Below are 19,829 nucleotides of genomic sequence, written 5' to 3'. Positions count from 1 at the left end.
ATAATTATTTTCTCTCTTCAGGCCCAAATGACTTCTTTCTCTTTTTCAATTATTTAAGCCTCTAGGCTTTTAAGAAACTTCAGAATTGCAGACCTAGTATAGATTTTGGAAAAACTACCTACTTCATTTCCCACCCATCTATGTGTTGGGTCACCCAAGAGTTCACCCAAGAGTGAACTATTATGTCTGACTTTACTTGGAAGAAGAGGTTGGAAGGCTTATATGGAAGGAGCCTTCTTTGTCTCCTTGAAGCCTCTTTTTATAAACCAGCTGGCCTCGAGTTTATAACATTCTGTTTATCTGGTTAGTCTGCATCTTTAGACCCATGGATCTCCCCTTTCTCCCATCCAAAGTACCTGTTTAGCCAAAATGCACAGTTCTACTGGTAAGGGTCTCTATTATATCTACTTGCTGCAGGGTAACCTCCTGTTTTTAGACTTATATACAAAGCAAAATCAAAACAATAAGCTCTGAGAGCTCATTTTAGATTTGATTGCTCTGTCTCAGAACTGCAACAACAGTGCCGTCAAACTGTCATTGTTCTCTAGCACTTGCCCCCAAATGCCATCCAGGTCTGCACCTGCGAAGCCAGGATGGGCATTGTGAGTCATTCTGTCTGCCACCAAATAAAAAGCTAATTTCACATTCAGAATGTATGTTTTTTTTCAATACCAATAGCAACAAGAGTGTGCCAAAAAATTTCCCCTGAAGCTCTATTCTGTTTTTTAAACTACAGAACATTCTTTCATAGTTTGACAGTTAAAATGCGGCAGTTAATGTAATAAACAGAGAATTTTTCCAAGTAGCCTGTCAAAACAAGTGACACTTTTTTTTTTTTGCTAGCGAGTCTCAGATTCAGAACAATAGTAAGTACCTTTCAAAGCAACATCTTCATTATACAATCAAATTCTCAAAGTAATCTTCTCATCAAAGAATATTGTGTTATTTCTTTCCTAGTAATTATCAGAGTTCTACAACCTCTCTGGCAGTGGTGACTATTTAAAAATACAGCTGTGCAGGGCTAAAAAACTGAAGGTCCTGCCCAGGTCGATATGGAGCCAATGCCTCTTATGCCTCCACATTTTCTAATGTCTTGGCAGTTTGGGTAGTAAAAAAATCAACACTTCTTGGACTTTGGAACATGTGCAGTTTCTGGGAACAAAGTATTCAGCTAGGTCTTTTCAAGAACAGCAGTGATCCTTGCAATTGTTGATAAACTAAACTTATTTTCTTTCCACTTAATAAAATAAAGCCAGAAGCTCCAAAGACTATTAGCAGATCAAAAAAATAAAGGCATATGTGTGTGCATATAAACTTTGAAAGTCTGGCTCATAAATTCAGGTTCCTCATTTTTCACTTTCCCATCTCTTGGGACTATCATTTCTTTATCAAGAAAATCTAAGGCACCAAGTCAAAAGTAGAGCTGTCGGCCCAATTCCAATGTTTGAAAAGTTTAATAAAACCCGGGAAAATCCGGTAACAACACCAAGCATACTCAAAATGATGCATCTTGGAATACCGGTGAAACCCGCATTTTAACAGTAGTGGTAGACTGAAAGAGTCCAAACTTTGGAATGTAATTTTCTCTGAACAATCTTTGGCCTGCCAAGGATCACACAATTCAATGTTTGATGGAAGAAAAAGGATGCATGAGCATAAGCTTCCATTTCGAAGGGTGACTCACGAAACCCACCTCTCAAATCTCCTATAAAGGGTGAATCAAACAATGAGCATGAACATTACTGGCATGGTGCTAGCACACAGCAGGCACTCAAATACTTGTTGCATCTGCAGGTAAATTGGGAGTGTCTCTTTTATCAGATTCAACTCCTCAACAGCAGGAATACTTTTACTGTTTCTTGACCTCTTTGTTAGATGCTCTAAAATATTTATGAATTGAACGGCATTTCTGCCCCCTTTGAAGTAATTAAGAGCTGAGGGGATGTCACCTGGGACTGTATAATCATTCATTCATTCACTCATTCAGAAAAAGTTTTTTGAACGCCTATTCAACATAAGGCTCAGAATTAGGGATATGACCTTCTCTAACCTCTACATCAGTTTAGCCTTCCCCCCATTATATTCACTTAACACCCACTACATTTTCCTTTATACCATGTATTGTAGCTGTGATTAAATGACTGCTTGAATAACTATCTGTTTACAGTCTGTCTCCTGTGCTTGTCAGGAAGTTCCAAGAAGAAGGAACAACCATCTTGTTCAATGCTGCAACCTTAGCACCCAACATAAGAATAAAGTAGACGCTCAATAAATATTGATAGAATGAATGAATAAAGTAAATGAGATCTTGTCCTGGTCCTTAAGAAACAGTTTACAGCAATGTTTCTCATCAGGGGTATTATTTTCGGGACATTTCTTTCCCTTGTGGGGTTCTGAGGCAATGCAGGATGTTTAGCATTCCTTGGCCCTACCCACTGCCTGAAGAATTCCAGCAGTGTGCTCCCTCCTGCACTATGTCAATGAAAAAATCCCCACATGTTTCTAAATGTTGCTCAGGAGCTGTCCTATCCCTGAATCAGAATCACTGCATGATGTTGGCTCAAAGAAGGTGGCAGTAAGGAAAACAGCAAGCAGGAGATGGATCTAGGAAATGATGAGGAAGCATAAACGATGGACTGGACCGAAGGGCGTGGAGAAGGGAGAGGGGAAGCTACTCCCACAGGAAAGAGGGCATGCCTTAGATGGCATTGTTCAAACTGAATTCCACAAGCCCCAGGGATTCTCCTATGTCCCCTCAGTTCCCAACTCTGACAATCCTTCAGGGCAGAGGGAGGAGAGAATGGGTAGGCAGGTTTCTCAGAACCTACTCCTGGTTAGGTAAGAGAAGCTCTGCCTTTTTTGTTTGATATTTTGGATTCTCCTATAAAAACTTTGTTTGAAGAAAGAGTTCTGAGGTTAAAAGATCTGAAAACCATGGTTCTAGAATTAAGGATGATGGTACTAAATGGGATGAGGGAAGGCCTTTGAAACACATGGTGTAGGAAATAAAGCCCCAAGAGAAAGCTTTGACAAAGGAAACACTGAGTGACAAAAATGAAATATGTTTAACAGCCTTCTGGGCGAATGACAGGAAAAGAATCCTGGGGAAAGGCCTTCAAAGAGGTTATTCTGAGTTGATTTGAGGGGCAGGCACAGGGGACGTTGGTCTGAGGGACACACATCATTCTCGGAAAGTGCCCAGTGGACAAACAAGAAATATAAAGTTTAACGCTCTTGTCAAGACCCACTAATAACTGAAGATAGGCCGAGCCAGTGACTCAGAGTCAGCGTTCACAGCTGGCACTGGCTGCAGGGTGGAGGGAGATATTATTTCCACCAGAAAAACATAAACCTATGTTTGGTCTCAGAACCCAGTGCCAAGACATCCTTCACTGGACAGGCTTCCCTGGGGTTTGGACCTGTGTCCTATACCTCTTTGTAAGCCATTTAGCAATCAATAGAGTGCCCCACATATAACAGGGACCCAATATGTTCTTTCTAAATTCATATGATTAAACACATCAGACTTGTTAACTTTAGATGGGAAACTACTACTGAAGGTGAGGTGGATTTCAGCTGTGATGGAAGGTAGAGCTCACCTCACTGCTTAATGGAGAGGCAGCAAAGGGAACATCAGTGTTTCCTTAAGAAAGTGTCTTTAATCTAAAGAGCAGAAGCCTCAGAATAGGCTGAAATCAATGTACTGAATGAATGAATGAATGAAAGCTAGGCACGAGGTCTATGATTCTGATGACCTCTGTCCTATTGCATTTGGACAAAAGGGACTGCCACGGTCTGGCATAGAAACAGAGGAGATTCCATTTGTCATTGGCTAAAGGTCATTTAACATAGGGACTCAGTTTTGATACCCTGAAGCAACCCTTGATCATCTTTATAGTTTTAAGTTATGCAACAGATAAATGGAGTGATGCGGCTCAAAAATTAAATGAAATAAAAAAAGAGACAAACACTGCGGTGCTACCACTTCAGCGTCAATCTTTCTGCCCTGGGGGAAGGTCAGGACTTTTGCAGTCAGCCTTGTTTCCCTCTGCCCAGGTAGTATGCCTGCGCACCGGCAGCCCCCGAGCCGCAGAGCTGAGTGGTGTGCTCTTACTTACGGTTTGCGGAGGATCATTCTCATGTGGGCGTCGGGGCCCATTTGGGACAGCAGCAGCATGGTGTCCTGGAGCTCCTCGTCACATTCCTTCTTCTCCTCCTCAGTAGGCAAAGGGGCATCCTCGTGCTCATCATCCAGAAATCGATAAAATAAATATTTGTCTTGGAAATGGTGCTCCTGGTCCACTAAGGGAAACATGGAGGCAGCATCAGCTGTTGCCTCTTTGCTTTCTGGCCAGGGGCTGCTCTTGGCCCAAGGGCTATGCTTACTGGAAACAAATGGACTGTGTCAGGCAAGAAAGCCAAATAGTAGCAGAGCAGTGAGGCTCACTACCCTTCTCCCTGGCGCAAGGCTGTGCCGCTGGGAGACACGACCTCCTGGCGGTGGTCACAAGCACCACAGCTCCCTGACACACCCATCTCCACCACCCGGGGACTCCTCGTGAGGACCTGCCAACTTTCCTGCAATGTGCACTTTGACTAGCCAAGAACTGCCTTGGTGACATTTACTACTAGTATGGGGGACAGACATCCAAAACTGGAAAATAACCAACTGCTAGTTCATGCTCGACAATGGTTTTCCAAAGTGCAGCTTTTACAAAAAAAACCCAAAACATTAAGTTTTCAAGATGAAAATTCATGTTTTTCTTCCTTTAGGTACAGTTTATAAACATTTCTGTCTGTATTTTCTTTTCCTGTCTGTACTTTTTTAAAAATGTTAGATTAAATTACATTTAATTATTTGAACAAAGTTGGTCAGACCAAGTTTCTAGGTCATATATTCTTAATAGGGTCTTAAAAGAAATTTTCTTCCAGTTCTGAAAAAAAAAGAAAAGATTTTTTTTTCCTCTTTCTTCTTTTAAACAAAAAGGTTTAAATTTTGGTAGGACAAAGTCAGTGAACTCAGCTCAGAATTCCTAATCTTTCTTATAGCCTTTAGCTCTTTTTCAAGACAGAGCATCCACACTGTCAAAAGATAACAAGGAGTTATAGACCCTGGGAGCTCGGGATGTGATCCCTGGAACGAAGCATCAACAGCCTCTGCAAACTTGTTGGAAGTGCAAAATCACAGGACCTACCCTAGACCTACTCAGTCAGAATCTGCATTTTAACAGGAGTCCCCTGATGATCTTGTATGCACATTGAAGTATGAGAAACACTAGCAAAAAAAATAGGTCATTTCCCAGATGCTGGTAAATTTTATCAATGCTTTTAATATTTTGTCAGTTTGGAAAAGAATTCTTAAAACAAATGGCACGAGCAGTTCAGTCACAGTTACACACCACTCCTGAATAGTTACTAGGCTCAATTATAGGCCCTGCCGACAGCGATCGCAGACTGTTTCTGATTTTAAATGTGGTCATCCTGTGGGGATACAGATTGGCTCTCCCAGACAATGCCACAGTTAAAAGGCAGGTTCTGAATTCATTCTTTACTTTCATGTCATCAGCCCAGCCACACATTTCATTGCTCTTCATTCTGCCCTTCACGAAGATTGCTATGAAATGCTCAGAATATAATCACACTATCAATGAACCGTGAATGCAAACTAATAAACATAATTGGAACTGATGCACTCTGGTTGCAATTTCATTTTCCTTTCATATATTCTCCTGAGTTAGGAAGGTACAATGGTGGAACATAGCAATCAATAGCATCCACTCGCTGTGTGTGTACTGCTAAATGAAGATGCCAGTTCTGTGGGTCCCTGAAGGGATCATAATTCTCTCATGCCCATTTGGGAGCTCAGTGACAACTTACCGAGGGAAATGCACTTAGAATTTCTTGAGGGTTTTCCAGGGAATGTGGCTCATCTTACCATGATTAAGAACACCGTCTTCTAACAAGACTTGCCACATGCCAACAGCTTGGGTCCTGGAGTGAACACACGGAGTCTGCTGCATCATCCAGTCTACCAGTTCGGTTCCCACACAGCATTGTCTAAGGTTAGGTGGGACATAAAGGATGGGAAATCACTGCCTTGAAGATGAAGGATGGAAAATGGCTTTCAAGAGAAGAACTTCCCAAAGAGCTTAGTGCTCTACCACCACAAAGGATCTCACTATAAACAAAGCACCACAACTCAGGTTCTCAGACTCTTACACAAGTCAATAAAACCACCAGGTGCATGAAAGAACCTTTCAAACAATGGTTAAATGAAAATCCCAAATGAAAGAGCATTATAGCGGCAGTACTAGGGGAAACCAAAGGGCCACAAGACGGGGAGCATTATCTGGAAAGCTAATTGCAGAGCCAAAAAACCCCTCATCTTGGAAGGTCCCAGAAAATCTCTGTAAAATGAAAGGAAAACAAAATGCTGACTTCCTTCACCTGGCCCACATGAGGAATGAGTTCATGTTTGCGAGGCACTCAGCGCTCCATGAAAGGTGCTGTATAAGTACAAATTACATAGCACTTTATATTTTGAAGTAATACTACTGATCTTCCTCAGAGGGGTATTGGGAGAAACAAGCAATTAGTGATGCAAATCGCTTTGAAAAAAGTTCCGTGTAATGAGCACTGCCTCTTTAACACAGTCTGTCCTCTGAAGAGCCCAAATCTTTCTGTATATTCCCATATTAAATGCTACAATGCCTTCTGTGGCAAGTTGAAGGGGATGGGCAAACCACATGTGTGACTTAGGAAATACATAGCTATATACACTGACATATTTGGAAATTCTGAAACTTTCAGTGGGGTGAGAGGGAGGGCACATATTCACAGCCAGGATTCAAGGGAGTCTTAGAGTCCTAGGGATGAGTCCCAAGATGCAATGGAATAAGGCAGGGAGCCACAGAGCTCCCTGCAGCTGGGATTGAGTCACCAGTTGTCTCACCTCCCACTACCGATGGCACCATCTCTGGGACATGGGCTAAGCCTGGGTCAAGCCTGGGTCTCTACTCCAGTTTAAACTGGAGGAGACTCCTGGGGTTAGGCCACTTTTGGAGTCTCCCTTGAGATTTTAGTTTTCTCCAAGGAGGTCCTGGAGGAGAAAGATAAAGATGCAAATAAGAGGAAAAGGATGGGTGGAAGCTTGAACTGGGAGGAGACGTGAAATACAGCACCAGGTCTGCTGCTTACTAGCTCTGTAACTTTGGGCACATTTCTTCAACTCTTTGGTTCTCTTCTGTAAAACTAAGGAGGAAGAAAAGATGGCCTCTAAGGCCTTTTCCAGTACTAACATTTTAAGAACTTTGAAATCTATTAGTACTTCTGGGATGCCCAGATTTGAGTTGAAACCAGAATATTTCACAGGGAGGAAGTACTGAAAAAGCTGTTAGATTCCCAGGACTGCTCTTGTTATAGTCTGTCTACACCCGCACATGACGAACATCAATGGGCAAAGAGACACCTCATTACAATTCATTCTGAACAAACATATGACCTATCAAAATGTCCCTTTTCTAGTTTGGGAACTCATTTATGGGAAAAGTCTTGCAAAAGTATGAAAAGATCAATCTCAATTGGGTTTTAATTCATTGCTTGCCTTGACTAAAAAGAACAAAAGAATCAAGTTGATCTCAGAGAACCCCGTTCCCATACAGGGTGTAAGAGTACTGCATTCATGATCTAGAACAAATTCACAGCTGTGCTACTTGTAGCTGATGGACTCTCTCAGTTTCCTTTCCATGAGAGATCCCGAAAATTGACAGCATACCTTTAGCATGGTGATCATTGAGGGTGTCTGCATCTGGGGAGACTTACACACACTAAAACTATAGCAGCAGTATAGTGGGGTGAGGAGCATGACGGAGAGAAAGGATGAAACAGGGAAGTATAAGATCTGGGAAAAGAAATTCAAAGTGTACTGCAGAAAAAATAATCATGCCTTCTGCCTTTTAGTTGAATCCACTGGTCATCACCAACAGGTCATTAATATGTGTCTAAGGGTGTGGGATAGACATGACACCTACATTTCAGGGATTTAAAATTTCAGTACTATGGAGCAAGAAGGGGTTTATGGTTTCTGACTTCTAGTTTCCATTATTTGTCACCAAACATGACATATTTTAATGGAATTTCCCTAACACATGCCAATATCTGGGAACACATAATGGCATCCTAAATGAAAGAAAAAATAAAATGTTAATAAGATTTTGGTGATGAGAATTTGAGATCCACATACTGGGTTAAAGAGGTTGAACTCTTGCTGGGATCATGTGATGCATGACTTTTTTTTTTTTAACCTGTACTTTTCTTGAATTATAGCAGTGTTGGAGCCACAGACTGCCAAAAGAATCAACTTCCAGGGTTGGATGACAAGACTTCAAAATATAATCATCCAAAATGGAAGCCAGTAAATATCAACATAAAAAGGGCTAGATTAAAATCTATCCTAAAAGATGATGCAGGGCCAGACACCTGGGTTCGATTCCCGGTGCCTGGCTATGCAAAAAAAAAAAAAAAAAAAAAAAGATGGTGTAGGAATGTGCTGATGATAAGACTAAGGTGCTTCTCAAATCTCGTTTCATTTCCTACATTCTATCAAGAAGAGACTGATCTAAATGTAACAAACTGTCAATTCTGGTTTTGTAACCTATTAACAACAATATCAAGTTCAAGCATTGGCCTGCATGGAGTGTAGAAAAGTGATGCAAAGAGGAATAATTAGCAGTGTTTTTTCATCTCGGTCCCTGTGAAAAAAGACTGAATCTTGCAGCATTTATACTCTGAATACTAAGAAGATTTGCTATAGGGTGAACCAGTTATAATTTAACAGATTCAATCACAGTTAATAGTAGAAAGACAAATATCTTTTATGGTAAATTTTGTATTCTGGCTTTTTACTGTGCCTTATGAATCTATGTGAATCAACCACTAGTACAGGGATGGCAAATGTGTTTTGGCTCATAACAAGTCTAATAGTTTCTGATGTCATGTCTAGGCTAAATGGGAAAGTGCACCCGTATGACTGCTGGAAGAGGATACAGGGAGTGTCTGAACCATGGACGCAAGAAGGGAGGGTGGAGGCTTGGTTGTCATATATTGACTGTCCCAGTTCTAAAGCCTGGTTGACTTGATAAAATAACAAGTTAAGGATTAGCTATAGATAACACTATGGATGAACCTTGAAGACATCTTGAGTGATGTAAGCCAGACACAAAAGAACAATATTGAATGATCTCACTGATAGAAAAAGATTAGAATAAGTAAATTCATGGAGTCAGAAATCAGAATACAGATTACCAGGGGCCAGGGAGGGAGTAGGGAATAGGGAATTAATGCTTAAATTGTAGAATTTTCTGTCATGGAAAAGTTTTGGTCATGGATGGTGGTGTTGATAGCATAACATTGTGAATGTAATTAAACAGCACTGAATCATATTTGAATGTGGTTAAAAGGGAAGATTTTAGGTTGTATTTAAGTTACTAGAATAAAAATTAAAAAAAAAACCATAGGAATGTATAACACAAAAAGTGACACCTAACGTAAACCAAGGACTATATAGTTAATAATATAATTATAATAATGTTTTTCCTCAATTGTAATAAAGGTACCACACTAACACAATGTGTTAATAATAGGTGATGAGGTAGGGATATAAGGGAGCTTATAATAAGGAATTTTTATTCTATATAATATAGATGTGATATAGAGTTGTTTATCTTAAAATATGGGAACTAGAATTAAATCCTCTATTAGAAAGCAAGCTCCATAAAGGAGTTTGTATATTTTATTCACTGCTGTATCCTTAGGGCCTGGCATATAGTAGAAATTTGTGGCTACTTAAGAAATTTGTGGAATGAATGAATTATTGAATAAATGAATTAACCAATCTCAGTTCCAATACTGACTCTGCCACTCATTAGACTTGTGGCTTGAAGAAGGGAAACTATTTACACTCTTTGAGCCTCAATTTTGCCATCTGAAAAATGGCCACACGCCTACCTAACATAATTGTAGTGAGGATGAAATGAGGCAGATTCATTTAGGAGTAACTACTGGGAATACTGGATAATTAAACACCTACAGTCAAACAGTGATCAAAAGCAAGCTTAGGCCCTTCAGAACCTGTATGGATAAAAGTTGCTACCCCATAAGTGGAAAACAGGGAGAAGTATGCTTATCCCAGTTTCACTACATGTGAATCTGAGGGGTTAAGGCTTTTAGAAGGAATGCACATACCTGTATGTCTTTAGGTGGTATTTTCTATCTCTTATCATGTGAGGTGCTCGAGAGAGGATGGCATTTCGCAAAATTTTTCCAGCCCTGAGGATCTTCTCTGAAGGGACCTAGATTTTAATTAGGTGGAAGGAAGGAGAAAGGAGGAGAGTTTATGGAAGGAAAACAAACTAAATGAATCCCTAAATTACCTTCCAAGCTGACTCAGGCTATGAAAAATATAACTCACTCATACCATTTACACTGTTCACTTTTTGCGACATGTCACTGTTTTATGCTCAGAACTGAGACATACTGAATATTTATGGGCTCTAGAAAACGCATCCGAGGTTTCCTGATGGGATGCTGACATACGGAGCACCTTGGGTGGTTACTTAAGAAGCTGGCTCTGATGGCTTGTCAACCCACCTATGTTCCATTACCTTGGTAATGGTGTTAGCAGGATGAAGAGGAACGCGAGGTTCAATGAGAGGTGTCTGAAAAATAAAATGTTAAAGCAAAAGAAAATTAAACAAAAAGTTCATTAAAGAAAATTATGGGTTGGGGGATAATAAGAAACATCCATTTTATAAAACTTAAAATAGAATTAAAAAAACCAGAGATAAAAATCTGTCTGAGGAACTTGAATGCACAGGCATTCAAAGGGCAAAACTAGAACATTCCATTTGCCAAATTTTAAATTTAAAATGAAAAAAAAAAACAGAGAGGAATGATTAGATGTGTGTAGGTTTAATGTGGAGGGAATAAATAGGCAGTCAAAACAATAAACATCTGATCAGAGGAAGAAACAAAACAAGATAAACACAAACGGAGATTAAAATGACCTTTCTCAGGGAAAAGGGATAAAGTTAATGATGTAGGGTGGTAATGAGCTATTTCACTTTCTCTCTTGTAGTTAAGACTCTTTTTTCTGGATTTTTATTTTGTTTTGTTTTTAGAAAGAAAATTTTAATTTTTAAATGATGCTTGCTGTGAATTCTGTACACTCAAGTTCGTAGAGCCCAGAGGCAGTTAGTGTACCTTCTCTCTCCTTTACTCAGTAGTACAGAGTTTTCAGGATTCTGTGACTGTCAGAATAGGTCTAGGATCTAGATAAAGCTATATTCCTATCCATATTCTTCAAGATGAAGGAACCAAATCCTAGAGAAGTTACTTGCTACACAGCTATTAAATCAAGCTCTCTTGTCCTACTGAAACCCCTCAACTCTCTTTTTCTAAAATATCTGGTAATGGCATTTCCAAATGAAGGAGAATGATATATGCAATCAAAGGTGATGGTAGAACCATCAGTAGATGCTCTTTATGTCACTTGAAGAAAGTAAGAGAAGACAGAGGGGTTTGCTTTCTTATGAGACTGTGGCCCTCCAGTGAGGTCCATGTCCTAAGTCCCAAACCTGCAAATATGTTACCTTACATGGCAAAAATGAGTTTGCAAGTGTGATTAAATTAAGGCCCTTAAACTGGGGAGATTATCCTGGATTATCCAGGTGGACCCACTGTAATCATAAGGGCCCTTAATAAGTGGACGAGAGAGGCAGAAGAGTCTGAACCAGGGAGAGGGCAGCATGAGGACTCAGCCCAATGCTGAAGACGAGAGGGGCTACAAGCCAAGGAATGAGGGCAGCCTCTGGGATCCAGAAAAGACAAGGAAGTCAGTTTTCCCCTCAAGTCTCGAGAAAGAATGCAGCCCTGCTGACATCTTGATTTTAGTCCTTTGAGACTGATTTCAGACTTACGAACTATAGAACTATAAGATAATGCATCTGTGTTGTTTTAAGGCACTGTGTAATTTTTCACAGTAGTCAAAGATAACTAATATGGAGTTTATTATGCTTTAAATTAAAAACTCTAGTTTTCTCAAATAGAAGCCATTACAGTGAAAATAAATTGGTAAGTTTTTCCCTTTAGCCCTAATTTTGAAAAGATAATAAATGGGGGAAATAAAGGCTGGTGTTAATTTAAAACACTTTATGTACCTAAACACATATACACACATATAAATAATATACCTCCCTTTAAAAAACAGTAATATTTGAGTAATTTGATACTTTTAATATTATAGTAGAATTAAAGAAAAAGATAAAATAATACTAAATTTTCAAAAAAGCATAGATCAGATAACTTATTTAGAATGACTGATATCTCACTGGACATATTAATTAAAATCTTTTCATCATCTCACTGACATTGAAGTAGATTTTTTTTTCATCTTGAAATTATTAGAGGACAGCTGTCAAGCAATATTACAGTATTTTAACAGCATACTGTTTATATCCAGCAGAAGCCAAGGAATGTAATCTGGTCAAAATCAATGTCCGCCTTAAACAGAGGCAGACTTTGCTCTGAAATACTCAGTGCTCTCTTGTGGTGGACCTGTTGAGAGAGCAACTACGAGCTTACTTAGGTACCTATGTATGTACCACCTCCTCCAAAAGACAGGGACATTGTATGACCCTGTGTCATATGACATATGACACCAATCACCTGAGAAAATGTGCAAAAGTGCCAGACCATCATGCACCCAAGGTCCTGGAAATGTGCAGTGAAAACACACTGCTTATTTCAGAGCTGTGAGTCCCCACTACTCATGAAACCCACTGCTACATTAGACAGGTCGGCTGAGGTGTCCTTGACTGTGCCTGGCTATATACCCAAAGCATAAAAGCCTTTTGTTGCTCTCAAAAATAATAGTAGAGAACCATTTCTTCATCCTGCCTGGGGGAAAGAAGTGAGATCTATATGGTCTAGAGTAGATAGATGCGGGATTAGTTTCTGAGGTCACCTTTTCTTTTTTATGAAAAATTGAAAAATCAATTTCAGTTTGCAGTGGCCTTTGAGAGACTGGCTGAGCTGGAGGTCAATAAGATGCCACAAAGTCTCCTGGTGGATGCTTATTCTTTAGGAGATGCAATGTAACATTATTTGAAGATGACATCACTTTTTATTTGCTGTAGAAATGGACATATTTTAACAAAATACGAATAAATGGTCCCTCAGGTAGTTTATCTTGTTGGGCAGCCCCCTTTGTGGTTCCTTGGAACCCTGAAAAGAAAGTATTACAAAAGCGGGGGGAGGAGGTGGGTGCATTAAGCTTCAACCAGAAATTTTCCTTTGATTCACAGCTTCTAAAGGGGGAAAAAGTGCACCAGGTTGTCTTTTAGCTGGATAATCCTAGGGCCAGTTCCAGGACCAAGAGGCCGTTTAATCTGTTGAAAGGCAGCATTCTTAGAACTTTCCCTGTCTCAAAGACTATAGGTTTAGGAATAACTCAATGAATGGATGCTTTGAGAAGGGGATGATACCTTTTTTAAAATAAACCCTCCAGAGAACAGAAGGAAAGCAGGGCAAATTTTTAGATGGAATAGGAATTTGTCTTTGAAGGGGATACTCTATTCACTTAGGCAAGATTCTAAGTTCTAAGGAATACATTGGTGCCTAGAAGCCATCTGTTGTGAGGCAGAGAGCATTTGCAACAGGTAGAAAAGTCCCTGGCAAATAAAGTCACTGGCCAATATGTGTACAGGCACCCCTACATTATAAGCATGACTTTAATGTTTTAGTTATTTGTTGATTTCCCTTTTGGTTTTCTCTGGTTTTCAGTCAAGTTCCTTTTGAAAATCTCACCTTAGCCGTGCTAGAGAAAAATAATGAAAATCAAGTTTATTTTATAAATGATTAAGTTAAATAGAATACAGAAAGAAGAGGCATGGATATATTAGTGGAAATCAAAGCAAGAAAACCAGCCTTAAAGGCAAGACCGGGGATTTCCCATGTCAGGCTCTTTACATTTGTCATCCACACACACTCCTTTATACACGCTATCTTCTTATTGCATTATTCTCCTATTTTTTTACTGCAAAAATTAAGGCCATAGACACATAGGGATTTATCTAGACCCACATGGTTTCTAACTGGGAGACCTATGAGTTGAATCCAGATCTCTCTCTCTCCAGCATCTACACTGCAGCTACCATTATCCCATTGCATCTGTACTTTACTTTTAGAGACAACTCTACTCACCCTTTGAAGATTTTGTGTTCTGTTTGATTAAAGTTCACTGAGCAAAGGGCATCTAATTCCTTTTGGGCTATCAGACATCAAACTTGATCATATGATTTTCCAGCACTAAAAAATTCATAACGATCTATACTAAGCTCCATGTATCATACTTGATCTGAATAAATGGTAAAAAGACACTTTGTAACAACAACTTGGCATCGAGGAGCTGCCCTATCTTGGCTAAGACAAATATATCAGGGCCAGATCAAAGTCCAACCAGAAAAGTGGACACCAATCAGGCTTTACCACAGAGGAAAGTTAATACTGGGAAATAGCTTTATAGGTGGCAGAAGAGCTGTGAAGCCAAATAGACAACTGTGAAGCAAACCAGATGTCAGCAAAAGCAGGAAGCCCTCAGGTGGAGGGACAGAGAGAAAAGGAGCATACCAAAGACAGGCCAGGTCTCCTGGTGGAATCTAGAAACATGGCAGGTCTGCTCATTTAGGACCAAAACAACAGTAGAGGCACTGGCACTGCTGGGTATGCTGCCAGCTGCTGGAAGGGAGACAAGACCCTCCTACCTCCGTCTCCCTCCATCTAGAAGCCAGCCAATGATGGGGGGGTAGGGAGAGGGTGCAGCAGGAAACGCAGCCTGCAGAGGTCAGCCTCTCTGCAATGCACTGAAAAGTACAGGAAGGGCAAATAATTGATCTTGGGGCAAACAGAGCCAGAACCAGCACAGCAGGTGGTTGCAGTGGCTACAGAGCGGGGCAAGGCTGCCATATCCACCCAACCACCTCTCGCCATCTTGCATTCCACATCCACCCAGACATTCCTCCTGTTGGGCTGCAGGTGAGGATGCTGAACAAGAGGAATATTGTAGAGTGGGGCCTTTATTGGGTTAAACAGTTAGTGAGAAAAACAGTCAACAAGTTAGTACTACAGCATTTTAAATTTCAAATTCCTCCTTTATTATTTCAGATAAAGAAACCTGTAGAAAGTGGGGAGAATAACATTCAACTTTCTAGTGAAACTGATAAATATTTGAGTTACATCCCCTTGTTTTGGCATTTTGGAACAATGCAACTAAGGTCTTGGAAATGTATGTCTCATTTTTGTAATAGTTATCACCAATATCATCATTCTCTGGTACTGACCCAGATGAAATAAAAGTAAGGACTAAGTCAGACTCCTAGGCAGATTTCACCATACCTTGCATGGTTTATTTCCTAGGACTGCCTCATGTTTTGACCTATGGCCTCAAAACACATTCCAAATGAACTCTAAAAGGAATGATTCCCTCTCCTATTAAATTTTGCATCTTATAATATGTTGAGGATAAAAATTCTCCTTCCCTACTTGGACATTGAAAAAAAAAATTCAGTATGAGAGAATGTGTTCCTAAAAAGCTAGTCAAAGAGGACAGATAAAGGCAGAGGTATTCAGCTTTCTCTCCGCTCTTTCTTGGCTTTTTCCACTGATGATTTCCCTCAGGATTCACCGTAATTGGTTTTTGTTTGTTTCTGGAGAGGGGAAGCATATTCTACTGCTTTTTCTTATGATTATATTACTACTGAAAAGGAGCAACAGTAAGGGAAAATATTTCTTTTGGCACCAGAGCCAATGCAGAAAATACTAATCAGGTGATGAAAAATAGAAATTTAGCCTCCATTACAAGATGCACAATAACTCCCTGGTAGATTATAATGAGGTATATGGCATGATAATAGGCCTCATGAAAAACCATATTCAGATCCTTTTGAAAGGGGATAATTCTTTTTACTCAAGTATTTGGTCATAGAAACCTTTGCAAGGAACAACATTGTAAGCCAAGAGACAGAAATAACGAGCTAGGTTGGGACACAAAGCTTGTGGCAGAACTCTGGCACCCAGTGCAATAAAATGTCATAAAAGTCTGCATCCACTTTGATTTGATATTTAATGAAAGCCTTACAAAGAAGACTATGATAAAACACCTGGTCTAAATGAGATTTTGATCTTGTTGGGGAAACAAAACTTCTATGGGCTGAACAATTAGCGAGAAGATGGTGAGCTAACAAATAAATGCTATAATATTCTGGATTTCAAATCCCCCTTTCTCATTTCAGATGAGGAAATCTCTAGAAAATAAGGAAAATAATATTTTATTTTCAGTGAAAATAATATATTTTAGGAGTTGTATTTCCTTGTTTTGGCATTTTGGAACAATATCACTGAGGCCTTGGAAATGTACATTTCATTTCTATAACAACATCAGCATCACTGCTCTTTGGTATTGATGAGATGAAATTAAAGTAAGAACCAAGTCAGACTTGTAGGCAAGAGATTTTAATAACTAGGCAAATTTTTCTAGTATTTAAATAATAGAAAAATCATCTATAGACTTTTCAGCTTCCATCTGAAGGCTTTTTTTCTTTTTTAAGTCTTTCCTAGTTGAAAAGTGGATTGCAGACTTCTTATTACAGCTCCAACACGTAAATAAAGAACTTGAAATTTGCTACTCCAATCCTTACAACAAGAAAAAGCTGAAAAGCAACAATTTTTCTTGGAAGTGTCAGAGAACTGAGGTCAGGGAAAACTGCTACCTGCAAATCTGGAGAGACAGGCAAATCCAGAGAGTCACAGCTGAGATATGGTTACCCACAGCAAAGGATGCTGGAGACAGTAGCTGGCAGCAATACTTAAATAATTATGATAAATTGCTGGAGGCTGAGTGTGGACTATCCTGAGACAGTGAAGTTTAGGGGAGGAGCCCTCATTTTTGTGGGTGCTACCTCTAGGAGCCCACCAGGTTTTCAAGGTAAAGAGTCAAGAGAGATCTCATGCAGGAGGAGGGGAAGAATAATCACTGGGAAATAATCCCAGAGCATAACAAGAATCCTCTCTCCTAGAGAAAAGACTACTAGGGTTTTATCCCATTTGGAGACTCTAGCCCCTTCCAGCCTTCCTTTCTCAATTAAGGAGGAAAAAGGAAGCTAAGAAACACTGGGTAAGGTCACAATCCAGGAACAGGCTCACTAAAAGACTGAGACTTAATCATAAGTCTATAGAACACTCCTCCTTCCCCCATATCTTCCTACCATACCAACAGGGCTCCAGTATAAAATAAACAGCTAGAAAAACTGGAAGATACAGAATCTATCTGAGGAGGAGTTCTTAGGGAAGCCCAAAGACACTGGGAGAGACAAAAAAGGACACCAGGGGAATGTGAAGCCACTGGAACCTACAACTACAGTAAACATTAAACACAGCCCAACTCCTAGCCAGATTAATGTAAAATCTCATCATAAAGGCCTATTTACCTCAGTTTTTATTACCTGATACAATCTATACATATTTCAACAATAAAATTGCAAGGCATGCTTAAAGGCAAGAAAAAACAGTCTGAAGAGATCAGAGCAAGTATTAGAACTAGACTCAAAAATGAAATGGATTTTGGAATTATCAGATAGGGAATTTAAAATAACTATGATTATTATGTTAATAGCTTTAGTGGAAGAAAGGCAAAAACAAAAACCAGATAGGTCATGTAAGCAGAGAGATGGAAACTCTAAGAATCAACAGGAAATGCCAGGAATTAAAAAAAAACACTATACTATAAGTGAAGAGTGACTTTGATTGGCTTGCCAGTAGACTGGACGTGGCCAGGAAAAGAATGAGGGAACTTAAATATAGGTCAGTACAAACTTACCAAATGAAAAAGAGAAAAAATGGCGGGAAAGAAAAAAAGAAAAACAAATACCAGAAAACCCAAGAATGGTGGGACAGTTCAAAATGTACGGCATACACATAATTGGAATACCAAAAAAGAAAGAATGGTACAGAGAAATATTTGATAATAGTTTGGAATTTTCCAAAATTAATGACAGACACCAAACCTCAGAGGTCCCAAAGTTAATGACAGACAGCCACGACACCAGGAAGCTCAGAAAACTCCAAGAAATACCAAAATACCAAAAAAAAAAAAAATCCACATCATATTCAAATTGCCAAAATTAAAGACAAAAGTCTTGAAAGGAGCCAGAAGAAAAAACATCTTATCTAGAGGAACAAAGATAAGAATCACAACGGACTTATTGTCTGTCAGAAACAAGGCAAGCAAGATGAGAGTTAAATATTTCAAGTGTTGAAAGAATAACCTACTTAGAATTCTATATATAGCAAAAGTATCCTTCAAAAGTTAAGGAGATACTTGGAAAGTTATTGCTTTTTTGTATATATGCTATATTTCACAATTAAAAAAACATAAAAATTAAATTATTAAATTTAAAAAAAAGTTAAGAAGAAATAAAAAACTTTCTCAGACAGACAAAAACCAAGGAAACTTATCACCAGCAGAGCTGTCCTGCAAGAAATGTTAAAAGTTCTTCAGGGAGAAGGAAAATAACACAGGTCAAAAGCTCAGATCTACATAAACAAAGGAAGAGCATCAGAGGAGTAAATGAAGATATAAATGAAATAATTTGTTTTTACTATTCTTAATTTATCTTAAAGTGAATGGTTTCAATACTAGAAACAATGTATTGAATGATCATAGCATAAAAATAAATTAAATGAATGACAGCAATAATATAATGGGCAAAATACGTACAAGCCTAGAATATCTCATCACACAAAAAGGAAGGAAGCTATCAAAGACTGCAAGGGCTATGTCAAAAGGATTCAGAAAAATTTGAGCTTCAATAAGGATAACAATTATAATGGATTGAAGGCCGTCAAATATGTTTAAATTCATAAGTTTATAATGATATTGGATAAAAACTAATTAGTTACTTTCCGATGATGATAAAATGCCAATTTATCATCCTCAAAAACTGGGTAAACATTAGGAAAAGATAAAGCATTTATCCTGCCTCTCCTGTATTAACTGTATCACTGGATAACCAAATAATAGATAAAGGTAGGCATTTTCTTATACAATAAAATCAGCAAATAAATGAAAAGGAAATGATTGGCTTTAAAAATTGCCAATTTGGAACTCCTATGGATTAATGTATTTGGGTGCTGAACATCAACAGCTGCTAATATAAACAAAGAGTCAACCAGACATTAGTTCCACCTGATGAAGATCATAAAACCACCTATATAGTCTTGCCAAAGGGATTGAACTTGAACCTGAGCAAGCCTATGTGTCCATCACTTGGAAGCCATTAAAAACTGACATATCCCTTTACATGTTCTATGTTTACTAACATACAAAGGTTTCCAAGACTTAAGCTTAAAAAACAAATCATAGACAAATACATATAGCATGGTTCCATGTATATAAAAAGTCTACGGCAGGCCACGGTGGCTCAGTAGGCTGAGCTCTCGCCTGCCATGCTTGAGACAATTCCTGGTGCCTGCCCATGCAAAAAAAAAAAGTCTATATTTGTGCACATGCACTGTTATTTGTAGGAAGATGCATAGAGAAAGGACTTAAAATGAAACAAATTATGAATAGAAGGGGAAATGGGAGATGGGGATTGGCACTGGTAGTAGAGGTGGTGGAGGTAAAAGAGACCTGACACTTCTCTGTAAAATTCTGAATTGTTTGAAACTTTTACAATAAGAAGTCATTATAAAATATCTTACATGTTTTTTTAAAGAGA

The 19,829-nt window shown here is 39.0% G+C and overlaps 1 protein-coding gene across 12 annotated transcripts in view; it reads right to left on the bottom strand.

The window, feature by feature from the left end:
- RAPGEF4 (Rap guanine nucleotide exchange factor 4) overlaps nucleotides 1-19,829 on the bottom strand; it is a 328,672-nt gene that overhangs the window by 82,752 nt on the left and 226,091 nt on the right. For 10 of the 12 annotated variants that reach the window (XM_077154152.1, XM_077154160.1, XM_077154156.1 and 7 more), the window contains 4 exons: nucleotides 10,662-10,715; nucleotides 10,243-10,349; nucleotides 5,936-6,057; nucleotides 4,119-4,302 (listed from right to left, as the gene is read on the bottom strand). In XM_077154152.1, the coding sequence (XP_077010267.1) occupies nucleotides 4,119-4,302; nucleotides 5,936-6,057; nucleotides 10,243-10,349; nucleotides 10,662-10,715 (467 nt within the window). Of the gene's footprint in view, nucleotides 1-4,118; nucleotides 4,303-5,935; nucleotides 6,058-10,242; nucleotides 10,350-10,647; nucleotides 10,716-19,829 lie in introns of all 12 variants that reach the window. The other 2 variants (XM_077154162.1, XM_077154163.1) reach the window with 2 other exon arrangements.

The sequence above is a fragment of the Tamandua tetradactyla genome, chromosome 3 (assembly GCF_023851605.1).
Source record: "Tamandua tetradactyla isolate mTamTet1 chromosome 3, mTamTet1.pri, whole genome shotgun sequence".
NCBI classification, from domain to species: Eukaryota; Metazoa; Chordata; class Mammalia; order Pilosa; family Myrmecophagidae; genus Tamandua; species Tamandua tetradactyla.
This window is presented reverse-complemented; position numbering and strand designations above follow the sequence as displayed.